Below are 18933 nucleotides of genomic sequence, written 5' to 3'. Positions count from 1 at the left end.
TTGTTGAAGTTCATTTATCTAACAATATTGTAGAACATTTTCAGTAAATATAATAGGTAATTATCATTTCTGCTGTTTTAATTGAAGTAGAGTCCATTTCAGCCATTAGATTTCTATAATGTCCATACTAATATGCTTATATACAAATTCTGCACATATATATGCTGATAGGAAACAACACAAAATTGCATGTGGATTTGTTCAGGCAGTCTTTACTTCAAAATCCTGGAAATGATTTTCTGTAATCTTTAATATTATTGGTTTCTTTGACTGAAATTATGAATAAGTTTTATGTTCTAACAAACTGAATCTGATCATATGTGCAATCCTAAGTAAGCTCAGTGATCCAGTATCACAGGTCATTTTCCAGCAAGTTATAATTACCTGCTTCTGTCCTATGCAATCTGTCATGTGCATAGTGTGTTTTCACTGGGTTGACTAATGAGCATTATTTCATTCCCTATAGTGACAAAAGTAAACCATGGTCATAGATACCTACTATTTGTGTATATCTAAAAAATGAAAGTTATAATTGACTGTGTATATTGTTTTATACATATGTATATGTATTTACATTATTTAAATTTTTTACTTTGAGATTATAATTTGATTACATTTTATCTCCCTACTGTTCTCTTCCTTCCAAAACTTCTGTGTATGCCTTCTTCTTTCAAAGTCTATGTCTGTATATATACATATTATATACATAGATATTCCTAAATATAAGTTGTTCAGTCCATATAATGTTCCTTATCTGTATGTTTTCAGGGATGACAATTTGGCACTGGATAACAAATTAGTATGCTCTTTTCTGAGAAAGATTATTTCTCCTAACCCCAGGTTTCCTCAATTGCCTATAGTTCTTAGTGAATGGTTAATGCCTCCTGAGCTTTTCTCTGTTCAGTTTGGCATGTTTACTGGATTCATCCTTGTTCGGTTCACATTTGGGCAGTCATGTTACTTATTTATTAATCCTGCATAATCACTAACACCAATCTATAAACATTTGTCCTTATACCAACAGATAAGTGTAGTGTTAACCCCTTATAAAGGAAATTTCTCTTTGAAACAGAAGGGAACATTGCAGAAAACCACAGTTAATCAAAATGTAGAGTTGTGGAGCCCAGTTCCAATGCACATATCTATAATACAACTCATTCACCTCAGACTCAGGGAACATTGGTGAAGAAGGCATGAAATGATTTTATGCGTGAGAAGATCAAAGAGTTTGCTCTGAGATTGTCTCCCAGAATTATGAGCAGAGGAAAAGATTTTCCAAGTTAGAAATTTGAACATTATTTAGCCAGGAATTATCAAACTGAGAAGATGTAGGAAATGGAAATCACAGTACAAGTTATAAGACACTCCTTATGAATAATTGATCAGGGAGGTCTCAGTACTCTAAAACAACAAAGGCTATTGTCATTGCCCTTGGTTGCCAGCTGTGATTACATGGCAATCCTATTGCCGAAAGTATCAAATGTATAAGCTCTATGCTATATGTAAATCAATCTCAAATGGACTGAGAAACTCCCTTCAAGATGGCTAATTCTACACTATCAGAAAATATTATATAGGGTGATAGGAAGAAAATGAAATCAGTGATCAAACAGAGCTCGACACTGCATGTAGCAACAATGACCTGCCAGGCAAGATTTGCCCAGTGGTACAATAGAAAAATGACTATCAGAACAAAAAAAAAACTGTTTTCTAATTGGATATGACTCCTGATCCATGGAAGAAATTTTATGCCTGGTCCTGTACTCATGTCCAAAATCCATGGCTGATGGATTCATAGACCTTAGGTAGAACCTGTTGTCATACACTCACTAAGTCGTTATGCTTCCAATTTGACTTATAAAATTTTATATTTTTACCTGTACACCTTGGATGCTGTAAACCTTAGTCAGAGAAGATATTTTTGTGGTAAACAGCAGCAAATGCAGAGATACTTAAGTGGTCAAAATGTTGAGAATATGATACTGAGTACTCAACAACAATGGAACATATATGTTAAGCACCCAACACCCAGACTCAAGAAACACTGAGGAAAAAGAGGCAGTAAGGAACATAAGAACAGAAGGATGAATTAGAATGCCGTCTTCTGAAATGACACTCTTGAAGCCACAGTAGTTATAATTACCTATGTAAGATCAAACCAGACAAAGTGCTGGCAAGATGGTGTGAATGGTCTGGAGCCACGCTTTCATGAGAATTTTTAGCAGTTAATAGATAATAGAGGAAAGAGAATCATTCTTTTTTTTTTTTTGAAGTGACCTCTGCTAGGTTTCCCATGCTCTAGTTGGTGACCCCACATCCATACATATATGGACAACAGTACCTGGATTTAGTAGGTTAAAGAAAAGAGAATAAAGTCACGGCATTGGAAGAGAGCATGTTGGGGTGATATGACAGTAGTTGGGCAAGAGAAATGAGATGTGGCTGTGATCATATTTCATTTCATGAACGTCTGAAGTTCATGCAAATAAATACTTTTAAAATGTAAGATATCCACTGACAATTCAAAATTATAAAGACTAATGAAGTTTTTACATATATGATTTAAGAACCTGCATCATTAAAATGAATTAGAAATATGATGAATGACAATGATTTAAGAGAATACTTATTGGTATATACACATTGAATCAATAAATGAGAAGTTGCTAATCTATGGAACATGGAATCACAAATACATACAACATATACGGACTTTCAGTATGATTTACCAACCACAAATATAACATCATATAAGCATTCTTATTTAGACATGAATTGATACAGATTTAAGACTGAATGACTCTCTTTTGAGGAGCCTGTAGGAAAGTTCTTAGTTATGCTTCACTTTCTTGCTTTCTCCTAATCCCTATGCTTAAAATAGCTATTGATGTCTTTCAATAAATCCCAACTCTATTCAACAATATAAAGACAGACAGACAGAAAGAAAATAAAAAAGAAAGATAGAATTAAAAGTTGATGACTACTTACTGATAAGGAGAAAATGGCAAAAAGAAAATAGTTCAACTTTTCTAGTAGGAACAGAACTGCAACAAATATTTTCAAAAAAAAGTAAGAAAATTTTATTAAATGCATGCATTTAGCAGAACTAGAAAATTGTGTCTAGATAAATGAATTATAACAGAGTCAAAACAAACAAAAACAAAGCAAACAAACATATGAAAGACAGGAAATGGTATCCAGGGAAGAAAAAGACATGTATAGAGAAAGACATTAGGGAGTACATTACAAACATTATCTAAATTTCTGCTAATTATAGTATTTTTTGCTTAGTATGTAATTAGTGAAAGTGTTTATGAACAGTTCTATATTTAAAAATACGATTTTAATGTTTATGGCTATTATTGTGATTTAAATAGTCATCTAAAAATAAAGACCAAGAGGACTGAGAGATAGACTAGGGGTTAAGAGCTCTTGCTTTTCTGCAGAGGATTTGTGTCTGGTTCCTAGAATCTCTGTAAGGCAGATGAACACTATCTTTAACCTTAGCTCCAAGAGGATGTGATGCCTCTGGCCTCTGAAATTTCCTGTACTCACATCCACATATCCACATACCTATACAGAACAAAAATTAAAATAAATTTAAAAAAAAACATGGACTGACTAATACAAATAGCAAATTATTCTTATTCATTGTGGAAAACAAGTTTATTCTACTCTAGGAGACAATACAAATGTGTTGTTAAAATTAACTTGAGAAGGTGACTCGGGGTAGATTGTTTCTTAGACAACATATTATTTCATTCCTCTGACAGGGATATGGGAAGGAGAGAGAGAGGAGAAGACACAGGCACTTAGGGACAAACTAGTTTGGCATGCACAATGGGGAACAAATATGAAGAATGTTTCAATCAAGGAGAAATATGAATAGCTCCATATGTGTGCCCTGACACATGCAAACCTGTAGTCTCACACATACATAAATAAACATATGAACACATACACAAGTACACACACATGCACACATTATTATATTTCAAAAATTTATCAGAACTTTCAGTATTCATAATTTCATAATTTCTTAAGTTTAATATATTTTTGAAAAACTTGGGTAACTTATAAATATAAATTCTCATTACATATAAATTTATATAAATACAAAGTTATGATAACCTATTAAATATTTTTAATCCATTTCATGTTACTTTTTTGTTTTTGTTTTTGTTTTTGTTTTTTGATTTTTCGAGACAGGGTTTCTCTGTGTAGCTTTGCGCCTTTACTGGAACTCACTTGGTAGTCCAGGCTGGCCTTGAACTCACAGAGATCCGCCTGGCTCTGCCTCCCGAGTGCTGGGATTAAAGGCGTGCGCCACCACCGCCCGGCTTCATGTTACTTTTATTATAAAACAGTAGAGATTTGCTTCACTATATAATGTATTTTAAATCGAAATTTCATTGCCGTGTTATAAACTTCAACTTCAGATTATGCAAGTTTGGGTCTTTTTTTTTTTAGCCCTCTGTTGCATAGGGTCACCCAGTACCTGACCTTTTGCACTGGTTTATTTTGCTCTGCATCATAGTGTTCAGGTTCGTCCTTGTTATCACATATTGCACTTTTTAAAAGATAAGTGATATTTCTTTGTCTGTATTTACATTTAATTTATCCAGTCATATGTCGATAGATAATACACTTTCCATATTTCAGACTTTCAAAAATGTTCTACAATGAATATAGCATATTAACATCTTATGATATCAATATCATTTCTTTTGGACAAAGAAAATTGGATCGCTGGCATACACAATTACTAAATGCACAAAGTCACAGATGAAGATACCTTGTTTCTGATAATTAGTGGCTAACATCCTGGCATTTCATTAGGATTTCAAATGCTTTAGGGATAATCTGCAAATTGTGTGGTGTCTCCTTAGGGGGAGTCACAAAAGGTGAAAAAAAATCTTTAAATTGCGCTCAACAGTGCCCTGTTAAAGAACACATGGATGATTCAAGAGAAGCTGCATTACAAGTCACAATGACAGACAGTTTACATGTCCAGAATCTAAAGCAATCCTGAGTTCGCACTGGTTTTGCCATCATATGTAAGTCACTGTTTCTGATGAAGGTTTTGTGGATTCTGTTTCCCCACGATATCTGAGGAACAACTGGATTTGTCTTCTTTTCACGTTATGCCTCCCTTTTCAGATTTTATTTGAACATATTGTAATAGGATGAGACAGTGAGCAACACGTTAACATGTAATTTGTGTTGTCTTAGAAAATATTTAAGCTCACATACACGTACATATGTGTGCTTATAAATGTAAATTATTTTATTTATCATGAAATAAAAAAGGATAGGAAGAGTTGATGCAAAAATGTCATATGTTTTTATACATGTATGTATGTGTGTATACATACATATACATATGAAACCACTGTGCGTTTTTATTTTTATACACACACACACACACACACACACACACACACACATGCACGTGTATATATGTGGTAAAATTTAAAGCTGTAAATTTCAGTCTTCCATTTTTATATTTCTCCTAATATTAAGCTACTGAATTTTCTTCTTTAGTGATCTTTTCAAAATAATTTTAAAAGTTTAGTGTTTTTATGGGATTCCTGAGTATGCTACTGAATGAGTCTTTGTTTCTTATGGTTTATCTTGTGCTTCTTTTCTTTTAGTTTGCTTGTTTTGTCCAGTTATGATCTCTATTTTTATCTTATGATATTATATTACATTTTATTATTACCCCTTATGAGCCTGTTTGTTTTCTATTGAGAGGCAGAAATGGAGTAGATATATTTTCAGGTGTTTTTTTTTTTTTGGTCTTTGAAATGTTGCACCAATTTGTCCAAAGGGAATTTCAACAGTCCATTGATAATGATCTGTTTTTCCCCCAGCTTCCTCTGATTCCTCCATATTCCTCAAGGTTCATATCTATAACATGCATCTGTTATCTACAGAGAAGGATAGCTCATATATAGTTAAAATGCCTTCAAAGGAAAAGTTAATATTTTAAAGTAATTTTATATTAACGTAACTTGCATTATATAATATCCAAATATTTGAGGAAAGGTAAGTGTTTTTTTTTTTTTAAAGAAGCCGCCCAATTCTGGTCATCCAGTATGGGAGCATGGGTTGGTGTTTGCTGTGGGCTTAAGCTGCATGCATGTAATGTCTGGCTTTACATGTTTCTCACATTTGCTTTTTTGCAGCCCTGACAAGGATGTAGCATCCCTCTGCAGAAGCATGTATGCATACATTGGTTAAAGAAAGTTTCCTCAGGTTACTATCAATTAGAAAAGACATGAAACCAAGAACCATTATACGCATGATGGTTGAGAAATATGCTTAAGGGTCACAGGTATCTGAATCATTTCATCATCTTCCTTGTTTCTCTACAACTCAACAAGGAAATGTTGTCATATTAGAATTGAATAAGGGTTCTGTCAATCCTTTGGACAAAGAAAGGTCAGTGTGTACACCTAGTTATGGTACAGCATAGACTCTTAAGTATACACCCTCATTTGTCACTTTACATAGCAAAGACAGTTTCCATCATAATGCATTATAGATTTTTATTGATACACATTTTTTTCTTTTGTTGAAAGATATTTTTTTCATACAACATATTCTGATTATGGTTTCCCCTCCCTCTGTTACTCCTAGTTCTGGATGGTGATATCTTCTCTTGTCTTTGTTGGGTAGGTGTTCCATTCCTTAGTTTCTATTCTTAGAAATTTCAGTTCCCTGTCTGATTCTTAGAAGAGTGCTGTGGCTGTGGGCTGTCTGGTAGAGAATTCTTCTGAGATCCTGCCAGGTGTGAATCCCCACTGGGGATTCCTGTTGGAATGTGTTTCTTGGTATTGAAGCTGACAGGGATGGAGATGGGAAAGAAGTGGGAAGGGCTGAGGTGGTCTACAGGAGAAAGGAAAGCAGGATGTGCCACCAGGATCTGCTTAGTCCCCCTGGGACAGAGAGGAAGGAGAGGCCACGGCAGATGGTAGACACAGAGTGGGAAAACTGGGAGGTTACATTTGGAGGAGAGTAGGGAGAGTGTGGACATCATCTACCTGTTTCCATGTGTCAGGTTCACAGAGAACGCCTGTGGGAACTGGCAGTTGAGATAAAAGGATAGGGTGGTAAGAAGGCTCCAAGGGAAGCTATGCATGACCCAGTGGCAAGCAGAATGGGCACAGGAAAGGGGAAGGCCACAGTATGTCATCTGGCAGAAAGCTAGGGATGAAACTTGGAGATCTGATTCTATTATGAGTACTAAAATGTTCAGATCTACACCTGTCAGTGTAAGGAATTTTAAGGACCATATTGGGAAGTAGGATGCCTGGGCCATCATGACTGTGTAGTTACCTCCACAAGCACTCCAGCAAGATCCCACCACATGCCTAAGGCAGTGGCTTACTCATATTGTCATATTCTACTCCTATCACAAAAACGTCCCTTAAGATGCATTGGCTCTGGGCCTCCTGGGCTTTGCTAACCTGTACTTCAGCTATCCGACCACAACAGTGGCTCCAGAGTAAGGTGCCACCTGCACACTTTCAGGTACACAGTGAGAAATAGTCATGGTGTTCATGGTGGATGATTACATCCTGTGGTCAGCCAGTGCTCCATGCACCTTCTAATGCTTAGGACTTCTTCCTATACTTTTCTTCCTTCTCTAAAGGCCTCTTCTTGTCCTCCTCTAGACCTTCTCCACTTCTCCCTCTGATTCTTCATTCTTGTCTCTTACCCTATAGCAGTTCCTGGGCTAGTAAGAAAAGGAGTTAACCTGTCAATCTCCCCTCCTCAGACACTTTGACACATTATTTCCCTCTGAACCTTCTCTCAGCTCTCTCTCTCTCTCTCTCTCTCTCTCTCTCTCTCTCTCTCTCTCTCTCTCTCTCTCTCTCTCTCATACAATCACAGCATCATATGGATATTTTGTGCATACATCCATCAATTGTAGTGTTCTATCCCTGACTCCAAACCCAAGCCCTGTGTATGAGGTTGGGTTCATCCTTTGAATATAATCTCTTTATGCTTCAGCTGCCTACTCTGTAATCTGTGGATGAAAGTAATAGATACCTTATGGATACTGTGATAAAGTGATTTATATTCTAAACTACTACATATAGAAATTGTACTTAATGCTGTAGCCAATACTTTAACAGGGTTCCTGGAGATAAGCCATCTAAGTCCCTTTAGAGTTGACAGGGCTCCTTCTCTGCTCATAGCCAGTAAACATCAGAGCTCATTTCTTTCTGTTTATTTTGAGTGGAAGAGGCCAGAGATACTCTTTAGCTATGAATGCCTCACTTATAGGAGACATCCTTAGTCTTCCCCAGAGAGACTAATTAATAGAAACATGGTGGCAGTCATGTGTCCTGGTGCTATGAAGGCTTTTCTTTTGCTAGGAGTCCTAGATGGCTAAACTCATACATCTCCTAGAGATTGTTCTGCTTAGAGCATAAGGGTTTTGGCAAGAGCCTAGACCTGGGCTGAGTCTCTCTGGGCCTCTCTGAGTCTTCTTGGTCCTGTCGGTCTCCACCTTCTCTTCTTTCTGATGGCTCTTCCGCATTGCAAGCTGGGCTTTCTCCAGAACAACAGGGCTGGACTTAAAGCTGCAGTTCTTGAAGAAGGCCAAATGGAGGGCAGAGTGGGCTTGATCCCAGCCTTGTGAAAATGGAACCATACCCATGACTCCTAGAATGAGCAGAAGTTGGAACTTCTCTCAGAAGCTATTTTTGAATCTTCGTAGACTCAGCCTTTACCACTTGTTACAGTATCAGATTCCCATCATCACTTGCCCTCTCCCTGCTCTTTGATTATGTGCATAAAGTGTTTCTCCAAAGGAAGCTAAGCAGGCCTGCAGTTTATCTTGAGGTAACTTATCATCTGTAAAAATCTGGGAATGACCCAAAAGATTTCACAGGCACTTTTGTCTAAGTCAGACACTTGTCTTTAATACACACCTGGACACTGATGAATTTCCAGTGAATTTGTTTAAGAAGAAACAAAACAGATTTCTGTCACATATCTTCTCAGATAACCTTTAAGCCCCCTTTCTACCTGCTCTTGTCTTTTAAAAATATGTAATGGCTCAAAGTATCTAAGTGGTCCAGTGCACTGCTTCTCGATCTATGGGTTGAAACTTCTTTAGGGGATCAAATGACCCCTTCACAGGGGTCTGCATATTGGACATTTATATAATGATGCATAACAGTAGCAAAATTATAGTTATGAAGTTATGACAAAATAATTCCATAGTTGGGCATCATGAGGAACTGTATTAAAGGGCCTTGGCATTAAGAAGGTTGCAAGCCACTAGTCTAGTGTGACTTATTTTTCTGCATGAAGTGGCTATGGTGTTCTAGGAAATGTTATAGAAAGTGGCTGACACATAGTACGTTCGACCTAGGAGCCATTTGAAGCAGTAGGCACTCCTGAGTAGTTATAACATTCATATAATGTTATGGATGTTGAACATAAAGTAAGTCAACTTGTAGGTGTCACTGTGGATGATGGTCACAAATATAAAGTAGAGCAAGAAATAAAGTCCTAGAGATTGATGCCATTATGCTGAAGATTAAGATGTTTGCTTGAAACAGCGTTACAGATATTCAGAATATATGCTGTACCATGTAGGAAGCTGGGGAGCTGTGTCAGGATGACAAGCCATGATGGTTGCTGGTTGCTTCTAATAAGAGAAGCATGTGAATGTCCTTGAGACTTTGGAGCTTTCAGTTTCTTGACAATATTCTGCTCCACAGCCTGTGTCCTAGATATACCAGCATATTTTTTTATATTATTCTACCCATGTTTTTGTAACTGTAGACTGCTTTTTTTTTAATAAAAAGGAAATCATTTCTCATGTACATTACTGATCCACCAGAAATTAATTTTAGAACTTTTGGAGCCTTATGAATATACTTGTGTACCTATTTTATAGGTAAAATTAGCCACAGAATGGAGCTAAATGAGGCCAAGTGTTGGCTTGATAGAAATGACCTCATGGGAAGAGGAAATGGTTTCAAAAGGAATAAGCAACTGAGCTGTAGCATTTCAGAGTCCCGGTGTATTCTTTCAGTCATGAATTTTAAGGTGCTGGGGACATGACTCAGCTGATAAAGAGCCTGCTGTGCAAGCACGAGGACAAGATTTCAATTCCCAGGGCCCATAAAAGCTAAGTGCAGTGTCCCATAATCCCAGCTTTGACAAGACAAAGGTAGGTAGGCCCACGGGGCTCAAGGCCAGCCAGTTTATCCAATTGAGGAGTTCAGATTCAGTGAGAGACATTGTCTCATAAAATAAGGTGTAAGTGACTAAGAAAGGTTGACACCAACATTTCCCTTCCAAGCACTCATCTACCAACACACCTGCAATGCATCCACAAACATATGTTCACAGACATACACATGCACATGCAGGGAATTCAAATGCACAGTAATTTATTTTTAGTTACTTTAGTAAAGTGTTTAGGATGCTAAACTGGAAAATAGCAGTTATCTCTTCATTTGTGTATGAATAGATTTCATAACTGATGCCATGATCCACATTAGGGCACTCACTCACCTAACAAGGTTGTCACAACTTGTTGACTTTTTATCAATATTCTTTTGTATACAGGTGAGTGTGTATCTTTTCTTCACCTATTATCTATCCATTAGAAAACAATAGGATTAGATTCTCACCGATTATAATCAAAACATGTACAGATATTGAAAGATTTGATTCTGAGAGTAAAGTCACATTAGTTGCATAAAAATCTGATGTATTTTACACTATTTCTAGATATTTTCATTTATAAAGGTATGTTTAATTTCAAATATTTTAAATTTGAAAGTTTGGCTCTGTTTTGAAAACATTACCTTGCATAACTTGTCAGGTGATACTAATGGAATGTACTGATTTTGTTGTTGTGTCTTTGTCCAGGATAGATTTTCTAATAAAACTTGATGGAAAAACAAAATCTCACAGTGGTTACTGAATTCATCTTGATGGGTATCAGTGAGCGCCCTGAACTACAGGCCCCATTGTTTGGACTATTCCTGGTCATCTACATGAGCTCAATGGTGGGAAACTTGGGCATGATCATCCTCACTACAGTGGACTCCAGGCTACAAACACCCATGTACTTTTTTATCAGACACCTGGCTATCACAGATCTCGGTTATTCTACTGCTGTGGGACCCAAGATGTTGATAAATTTTCTTGTAGATATAAACATAATCTCCTATAATTTTTGTGCTACACAGCTAGCTTTCTTTCTTGTGTTTATAATTAGTGAACTTTTTATTCTGTCTGCAATGTCCTATGATCGCTATGTGGCCATATGTAAGCCTCTGCTCTACACTGTCATCATGTCACAAAGGGTGTGTAATGTACTGGTGGCAATCCCCTACTGCTATTGCACATTTGTTTCCCTTCTAGTCACCATAAAGATTTTCACTTTGTCTTTTTGTGGCTACAATGTCATCAGTCATTTCTACTGTGACAGTCTCCCCTTGATATCTTTGATCTGCTCAAACACTCATGAAATTGAAATGATTATTCTGGTCTTGGCAGCTTTTAATTTGATTTCCTCTCTCCTAGTTGTTCTTGTGTCCTACCTGTTCATCCTCATAGCCATTCTCAGGATGAACTCTGCTGAGGGAAGACGCAAGGCTTTCTCCACCTGTGGGTCTCATCTGACAGTGGTCACTGTCTTCTATGGGACTTTGATATTCATGTATGTGCAGCCCCAATCCAGTCACTCCTTTGACACTGACAAAGTGGCTTCCATCTTTTACACCCTGATCATCCCCATGTTGAATCCCTTGATCTACAGCTTGAGGAACAAAGATGTAAAATATGCCCTACAGAGGACATTGAGAAAGATAGATAGCATATTTTCTTAAATACTACATACTTGAGTTCTACCAACCACAATTGGACAAACATTTGTTGTCTTTTGTCAGAATGTTTACCATGCACAAACGAACATATTATATATTTAAAAATTGCCTTCCTTTGTACTAACACATATTATAATGTTATAAATACATCAGTAAAACGTATTTGCCTTTTTAAAAATTATATATATATATATATATATATATATATATATATATATATATATATACATATCTCAGCACAAGTGAAGAAAAAGAGGACAACTTGCAAAATTCATTTCTCTACTTCTACCATATGAACCCTCAGGGTAGAACTCCACAACAAGGCTTTTAAACTGCTGAGCCATCTCCTTGGCTCCCCTTAACAAGAGGGATGAACTGTAGCATAATAATAGAGAAATGTATCTCGTGTAATAGCTCTATACATTATAACATGAAGAACATTGTGTGTGTATGCTATATGCATGTGAAAAACAGTTGTGGGTGCTTATGAGAAATTGATTTGCTCTTTGTGACATTCCTTTAGCAAGGGATTTCTATCATCTATGTGTATTTATTTATATATTTCTTCTTTCCAGTCAGTATAATACTTCTGTTTATACTTCTTATGTTCCTGTGTAGATTGTTTTAAAAACACATTCTGGTATGTTGTCAGCAGACTCATGGTCACACAATGACTAGAAAAACTATAGTATATACATAGGCTCAAATGTCCCTATGCTATCTGGAAATCTTAAGGTTTTTGTTTTGTTTAGTTTTGGTTTGATTCTTTTGTTTTGTTTTGTTTTGTTTTTGGAAGCATAATTGCTTTCATATATAGCTCAAGAGATTCTACTAACATAACACAACTGACTTTTGGTAACATATTGCTTCAATTTAGTATCTAAATTTGTCTAATGCAGTGTACTTGTGCATATTAGTGAATAAACTCATTATAATATACTTCTTGAGTTCTGCCATAGGAACTTCCAGAATTATGCTTTTTTTCTTGTGTAGTGACTTGTTTTTATGTCCTTAGTGCCTACTTTTTTTCTAGTGGGTAATCACTATCTTTGCTATCAAAGGGAAAATAACACCTCATTTTTGGGATGGTCTATTTTCTTTTTTTTTTTTGGTTTTTTTTTTTTTTTTTTTGGTTTTTCGAGACAGGGTTTCTCTGTGTAGCTTTGCGCCTTTCCTGGTACTCGCTTTGGAGACCAGGCTGGCCTCGATCTCACAGAGATCCGCCTGCCTCTGCCTCCCGAGTGTTGGGATTAAAGGCGTGCGCCACCACCGCCCGGCTATTTTCTTACACAAACTAGCAGAATATAGCTACTCTGTGTTGAATGTGTAGAGAGGGAACACATTTTGTCTACTTTCCTAATGTTTTCTCTGTATACCAATGTACAGAGGACTTTTTCTGAGTATATCATTTAGTAACCAAATGTGAGCAAACACAGGCAATACTATCGGTTGCTCCATGCTTCTCTTCTAGTGAGTTTGCAGTGTCAGATGCATTGATGGTCATGCTTTCTGTGTCTTTGGAACATTGGATATTCAGCAACCTATCTAAGCTCTGTCCTGTCTTCCAATGTTCATCATTATTTAACATCCTTACTCTTTAATTTACACTATAAAGAGAATAGTGTTTATTATTATCTTGCAATAAAATCATCAGAATATCAAATCAAATACTAATACATATACTTTATTATATTACTAAAGTAATACATATATTGCCTTGTGCAAAATATTACTAAATCATCATGCAATTATTCTATTTAGTATCAATTATTTTTATTTAGAATTGCATAACACATTTTCATGTAAAAAAGGAAATATTTTAATTTCACAGAAAATATATATATGGGGTGTGTGTGTGTGTGTGTGTGTGTGTGTGTGTGTGTGTGTTCACAAGTGCATTTCTGTATGTGATATATATGTTTGGTGCACGTATTGCACAGTATGGGTATGCTCATAGGCACGCCTATGCAGAGGCCAGAGCAGACTCTGGTTTTCTTCCTCTCCATATGCACACTTACTGCATATGGAGTCACTTACTGCATATGGGGCAGGGTCACTCGGTGACAGAAAGCTTCTCACTTCATCATAGCTGACTGGCCAGTGTTCTCTTTGGGTCTGCTTATAAACATCTAGAAATTCAAGGATTATAAACATGATTTACCATGCCTAGATTCTTATGTGTATCTCGAGCTGTGAACTAAGGTCTTCATGATTGTAGAGCATAGAGTACCCACTGAACCATCTCCCCAGACCACAAAAAATATATGGTTGGAAAAATGTAGAAATATTAAATTTTACTCTTAATGGATATGATATATTAAGATCTATCTACCTTCCTTCCTTCCTTCGATCCTTCCTTTCTTTCTGTATGTCTTTTTTTCTTTCTTTTTGAAAAATGTCAAAGCTCACCTTTATCTGTAATCTTCTAGCCTTAGACAATGAAATGATGTCTCTACACACAGCCTGGAACTGTTTAAACAAATAGCATTTAAAAATGTTTTATATTTCCATAGGTCATATTTAGCCAATAACTTGCATAACTATGGAAAAAAATTGAATATCTCTATTTGAAAAATATGCTGTTAATGTGCATACTTAAATGTGGAACCTCTAAAATGAATGTTGATTTCACTTTTGTTTTTTCAAAGATGATTAACATGAAAAGCGCAAGAAGTTTAAAATTTTTTACTAATGATATTTTACTAATAAATTTACTAAATGATGATGTTGCATTTTATTGTGCTAACATCAAATTGGTATTCTTACTATTTCAAATACACACTAGAGTACTATGGACAAATGCTTCTTGTAAGTTTGTGGCAATACAATTTTTTGTATAACTGAGATTCCATGTTTATGTTAATGAATAATAGTTTCTCACACCTCCCTTCCTTTAAACCCAATATTTGATTCTATAAGGTTGCATTATTCTAGACTCTTCATGTAGATGGCAGCCAGGAATATTTGTCCTGTAACTGATATATTTTGTTCAGGGTCCTATCCATAAGATTATCTTTGTTGTTACAAGTGGCAGGACATCATGCTTTAAGTTGAGTAACAGTCTATTGGAAACTGCCAATACTTCTGGATAAAACTCAGAAACAAGTTTTTTTTTTTTTTGGTTTTTCGAGACAGGGTTTCTTTGTGTAGCTTTGTGCCTCTCCTGGAACTCACTTGGTAGCCCAGGCTGGCCTTAAACTCACAGAGATCCACCTGGCTCTGCCTCCCGAGTGCTGGGATTAAAGGCGTGAGCCACCACCGCCCGGCAGAAACAAGTTTTAAGAAAGAGGTAAAGAGAGAAATAAGTTGGTTAATAATTGTCCTTGACAATTATTAGACCATATGAAATACTCTAGGGTAATCCACAAAGTACTCAGCAATTCCTTAGGGAGAGTCTCTAAAGATTAAATAAAAAGTATAAATTATTCTAAAAATTCCATGTTAAGGAACAAATTAAAGAATTAGGAGTGGAGTCTTATTCCAGGTAACAAACACAGAAAATTTCCTGAGGGTCTGTGTGTAGACAGTGCCAGTGGCAATGGCCATCTGCTGCCGTGGCCTTCTCGGTAGTAGGAGTGCCCATCTCTGATCCAGTCTGTGATTCTTGCTTTTCCATGATATGGAGCCACGGCCAGAGCCATCTGCTCTATTCTTTATTTTTATTTGTTTATTTTTTTGTATCTTCTAGTAAGTTAACAGCATGGGAAAATGACACTTGTTATTTCAGTTTGGAAAATATTTGTGTCTGAATATAATTTTACATACAAAAATGGTAGAAATGAGGAAGAGGAACCATTGATTAAAAAGCGTAGACTGGATGGTGTGATGTTTGCTTGTTTTGTTCGTGTTTTGAGAGACAAATTAGAAAAAAAGAAATCTTTCACTCTCCTTCCAGACAGTTAGGTTTTTAGTGGCTGTAGATGTATTTGTCTCTCAATCATCTATAAATAAAACTTTGTGTGAGACTCATTGCTACTCTCCTTGAAATACTAACATGCTATTAGCATCAAAGGATTTTTAAATATCCAGTTCTGTGGTAATGGCACCATGCCAATTGTTTCATGGTGGGAACTGAAAAAATTTTTTCTTGATCATGGTGGCATAACACAAAGTACTCAATATGAACAACAAAATATGAAAGAGCTATGTATTTCTTTTCATTGAACTTCATTACAGCTAAGATGATAGACCATCATCCCCTTTTACTTAGAAGACCGTACATGCTTATTAGTTGCAGCTAAGAGTGTTGTATTTCACGATTATAAACCAAACAGCACCAAGAACCAGAAGCAAGACTTAAACGCTATTTAATTCTGCATTTGTTTAAGGTACTTCCCCAGTGTAATGATCTGATATGCTTTCATGTATAAGGAAGAGGCAAAAAGGGAGAGCAGCATATAAGTTAGTAACATTCATGCAGACGGTATTCTATGAAACGCGAGATTATATACAATCAGTTCTGTATATAATGGTGTAAAATTGTGTGGTTGTATTTGCAGGGATGGCTGTCTTTCTAATTTCTGCTGTGAAGTATGTAATTAAAAAAAAACCCTTAAGAATATTGATGGCTGTAATTTTTGACATGAAATAATAGCTGTTTTACTTTGATTTGTTTTCCTGACATGATATACTTAGTAACTTCTATACTATAGCTTTATTCAGATTTTCAGAATAACATGCTACAAACATATAAATAATTTCTCATGCTATATTACACAGAGTATTCCAAAAATTCACTTAAACATTCATATATATATATATATATGTGTGTGTGTGTGTGTGTGTGTGTGTGTGTGTGTGTGTTATATTAATATGAATATATGGTTTATGTCACATTTTATACATACATATATAAACACATTAAATATATGCAATGCAGAATTATAAGATCAATTACTACAGGTCAAATTTTTTCTGTTTTTAAAATACCATTCTTGAGAATAAAAGGGAATTTTATTCGCCTTAATTGCGTAAACACCAAAACCGGTGGTCTTTCTTTTTACTAAGGTTGTACATTACACCCCCAGGATTCTGTATAAGAAAATTCATATGCTTTGCTGCAAACAATTACACACATTTCAATGAAAATGAGAATGTACGTGGACATGAATATTATTTAGGATAATTCATATAAAGATAACTCATGCTAACATGGTGATGACTGAATTCATCCTGATTGTCACCACTAACCACTTGTTCTCCATTCACTCACCATTAAAATCCTGACAAAGAATGGAAACATACACACATGTGCACACATAAAACTTTTTCAATTAAATTACTCTTACCATTTAAAAATAAAAATACATACATAAATACGTAATTGTTGATAATGACTTCTATGTACTATGGAAAATTTGAGTAATTTTATGATACATTTTCCTTCCCAATAACACAGAAAAATTTCTTTCATATGAGATTACATATTTTTAGATAAGTTGCATACCCAAAGTAAACTCTGTGTAAGCAAAATGAATATGGATTCAAGATCATATCTATATGATACATAGCTGGGTTATTTTTTCACATAAAAACAATGTAATGTGTCATATGATCTGGAATTTTAAAAGTATCATTCTAATATCTGTCAGTTTTAAAAAGACTTTTGGGATGACTAACTGTACTTATAAGGACTATATATAATTATTATTTTCTTTATTAATATAACATTTTTAATGACCAGCTTTCTTATAGCCCCAGGCTGGCCTCAAATTTACTATGGAGGAAAGTATGATTTTTAACTCCTTGTCTTCATTCTTCCAGCTCCCAAGTGCTGTGATTGTAACACATACATCATCATCCTTGACCATGGAAAAACTAGGTCTGATGATGACATTTTAAATGCACATATGTTAAATCCTGATCATACTCTGCTCCACATTACCCTATTTTGTCTCTCTCCACTACTTGCTATTCCTCTGTCTCTTCTAAAATAATGACAATGTTTTAATTTATGGAATACTATGTACTTTATAAATTCATCCATAGAAATTCTAATTCAAGTAAGGGTTTAATATTCCACATTATTAAATATGTTATTAATATCACTAAACAATTGTATTTATATAAAACAATAGCTAGAAAATGTGAAATCTAAAATAACAATTTACAAATCCAACATTATTTTTATTGTTTTTACATTTTTAATCAAATTATAATAATATTTTCCCCACTTTTATTTTCTAGTCACTCCCATGACCTCTTCCTATAACACCTCCCATGATCCCTTGCTCTCAAATAGATAACCTTGTTTTCTGTTATTAATATTTTTACACAGACACACATATACACACACTCCCAAATACATAAATAAAACCGGTTGAGTCTTTTTTGCTGTTGTTTGTGTGTGTGTAGCTTCATAGATAACTACATTAGTTTGGACAACCAACGCAGGGACTCATTTCCCTCAGTGGTCATTAGTTGCCTGTAATTTTGTGTAGAGATAGGACACTGTAATATTTTCCCTTTTAAATTGGCATGAAGCCCATTTTTATACACAAAATTTTAATGTTCAAATATTATTTTATGTAAACTTATTTACATTGTCATAAATTTTTGTCTATTTTATTTATCTATCCCATCTAGACATCATAGACCATATATCTATTATATGTACCTATGTCAATTTTTCAAACACATAATTATTGGTAATTCAGATTGAATTTTTTGAATGCAGTATGATATTCACTATCTTATATACCCTTTAGGTATTACATGTCAGTGGAAGCCTTCTTCCTAATAGGTCATATAAATATCAATATAAATATAGTACTATTATCTGTTAAAATGATCTGTGTTGTTGAGAAGCACTCATCTATATGTTCATAAATATATAGTTGTGGCTGTCTTCTTAACAAAATTGTAAAGTGTATATCTTCAAAACTGCACACACACACACACACACACACACACACACACACACACACACACATATATATACAGATACACAGACACAGAATTATCATATTTTAACGGCGTTGCATAATGAATGTTTTGCATGCTAAGTATTTTTTAATTATTTACTATAATATTTTCTTTAACAAATATGTTTTTTTGATACAGGAGA

The 18933-nt window shown here is 35.2% G+C and overlaps 1 protein-coding gene across 1 annotated transcript; it reads left to right on the top strand.

The window, feature by feature from the left end:
- The first annotated feature begins 10928 nt into the window (after positions 1-10928).
- On the top strand, positions 10929-11870 carry LOC128101636 (olfactory receptor 8K3-like). Its single transcript, XM_052724925.1, has one exon. The coding sequence runs from the start codon at positions 10929-10931 to the stop codon at positions 11868-11870; it is 942 nt and encodes a 313-aa protein (XP_052580885.1).
- Positions 11871-18933: the final 7063 nt, after the last annotated feature.

The sequence above is a fragment of the Peromyscus californicus genome, unplaced genomic scaffold, assembly GCF_007827085.1.
Source record: "Peromyscus californicus insignis strain IS unplaced genomic scaffold, ASM782708v3 Scaffold_7__1_contigs__length_154581171, whole genome shotgun sequence".
Taxonomy (NCBI): domain Eukaryota; kingdom Metazoa; phylum Chordata; class Mammalia; order Rodentia; family Cricetidae; genus Peromyscus; species Peromyscus californicus.
Note: the sequence above shows the minus strand (reverse complement) of the source record. Positions and strands in the feature narration are given on the sequence as shown.

Excerpts from the sequence above, each read along its gene's own strand:
- LOC128101636 (XM_052724925.1), top strand. The coding sequence starts at position 10,929 with ATGGAAAAACAAAATCTCACAGTGGTTACTGAATTCATCTTGATGGGT.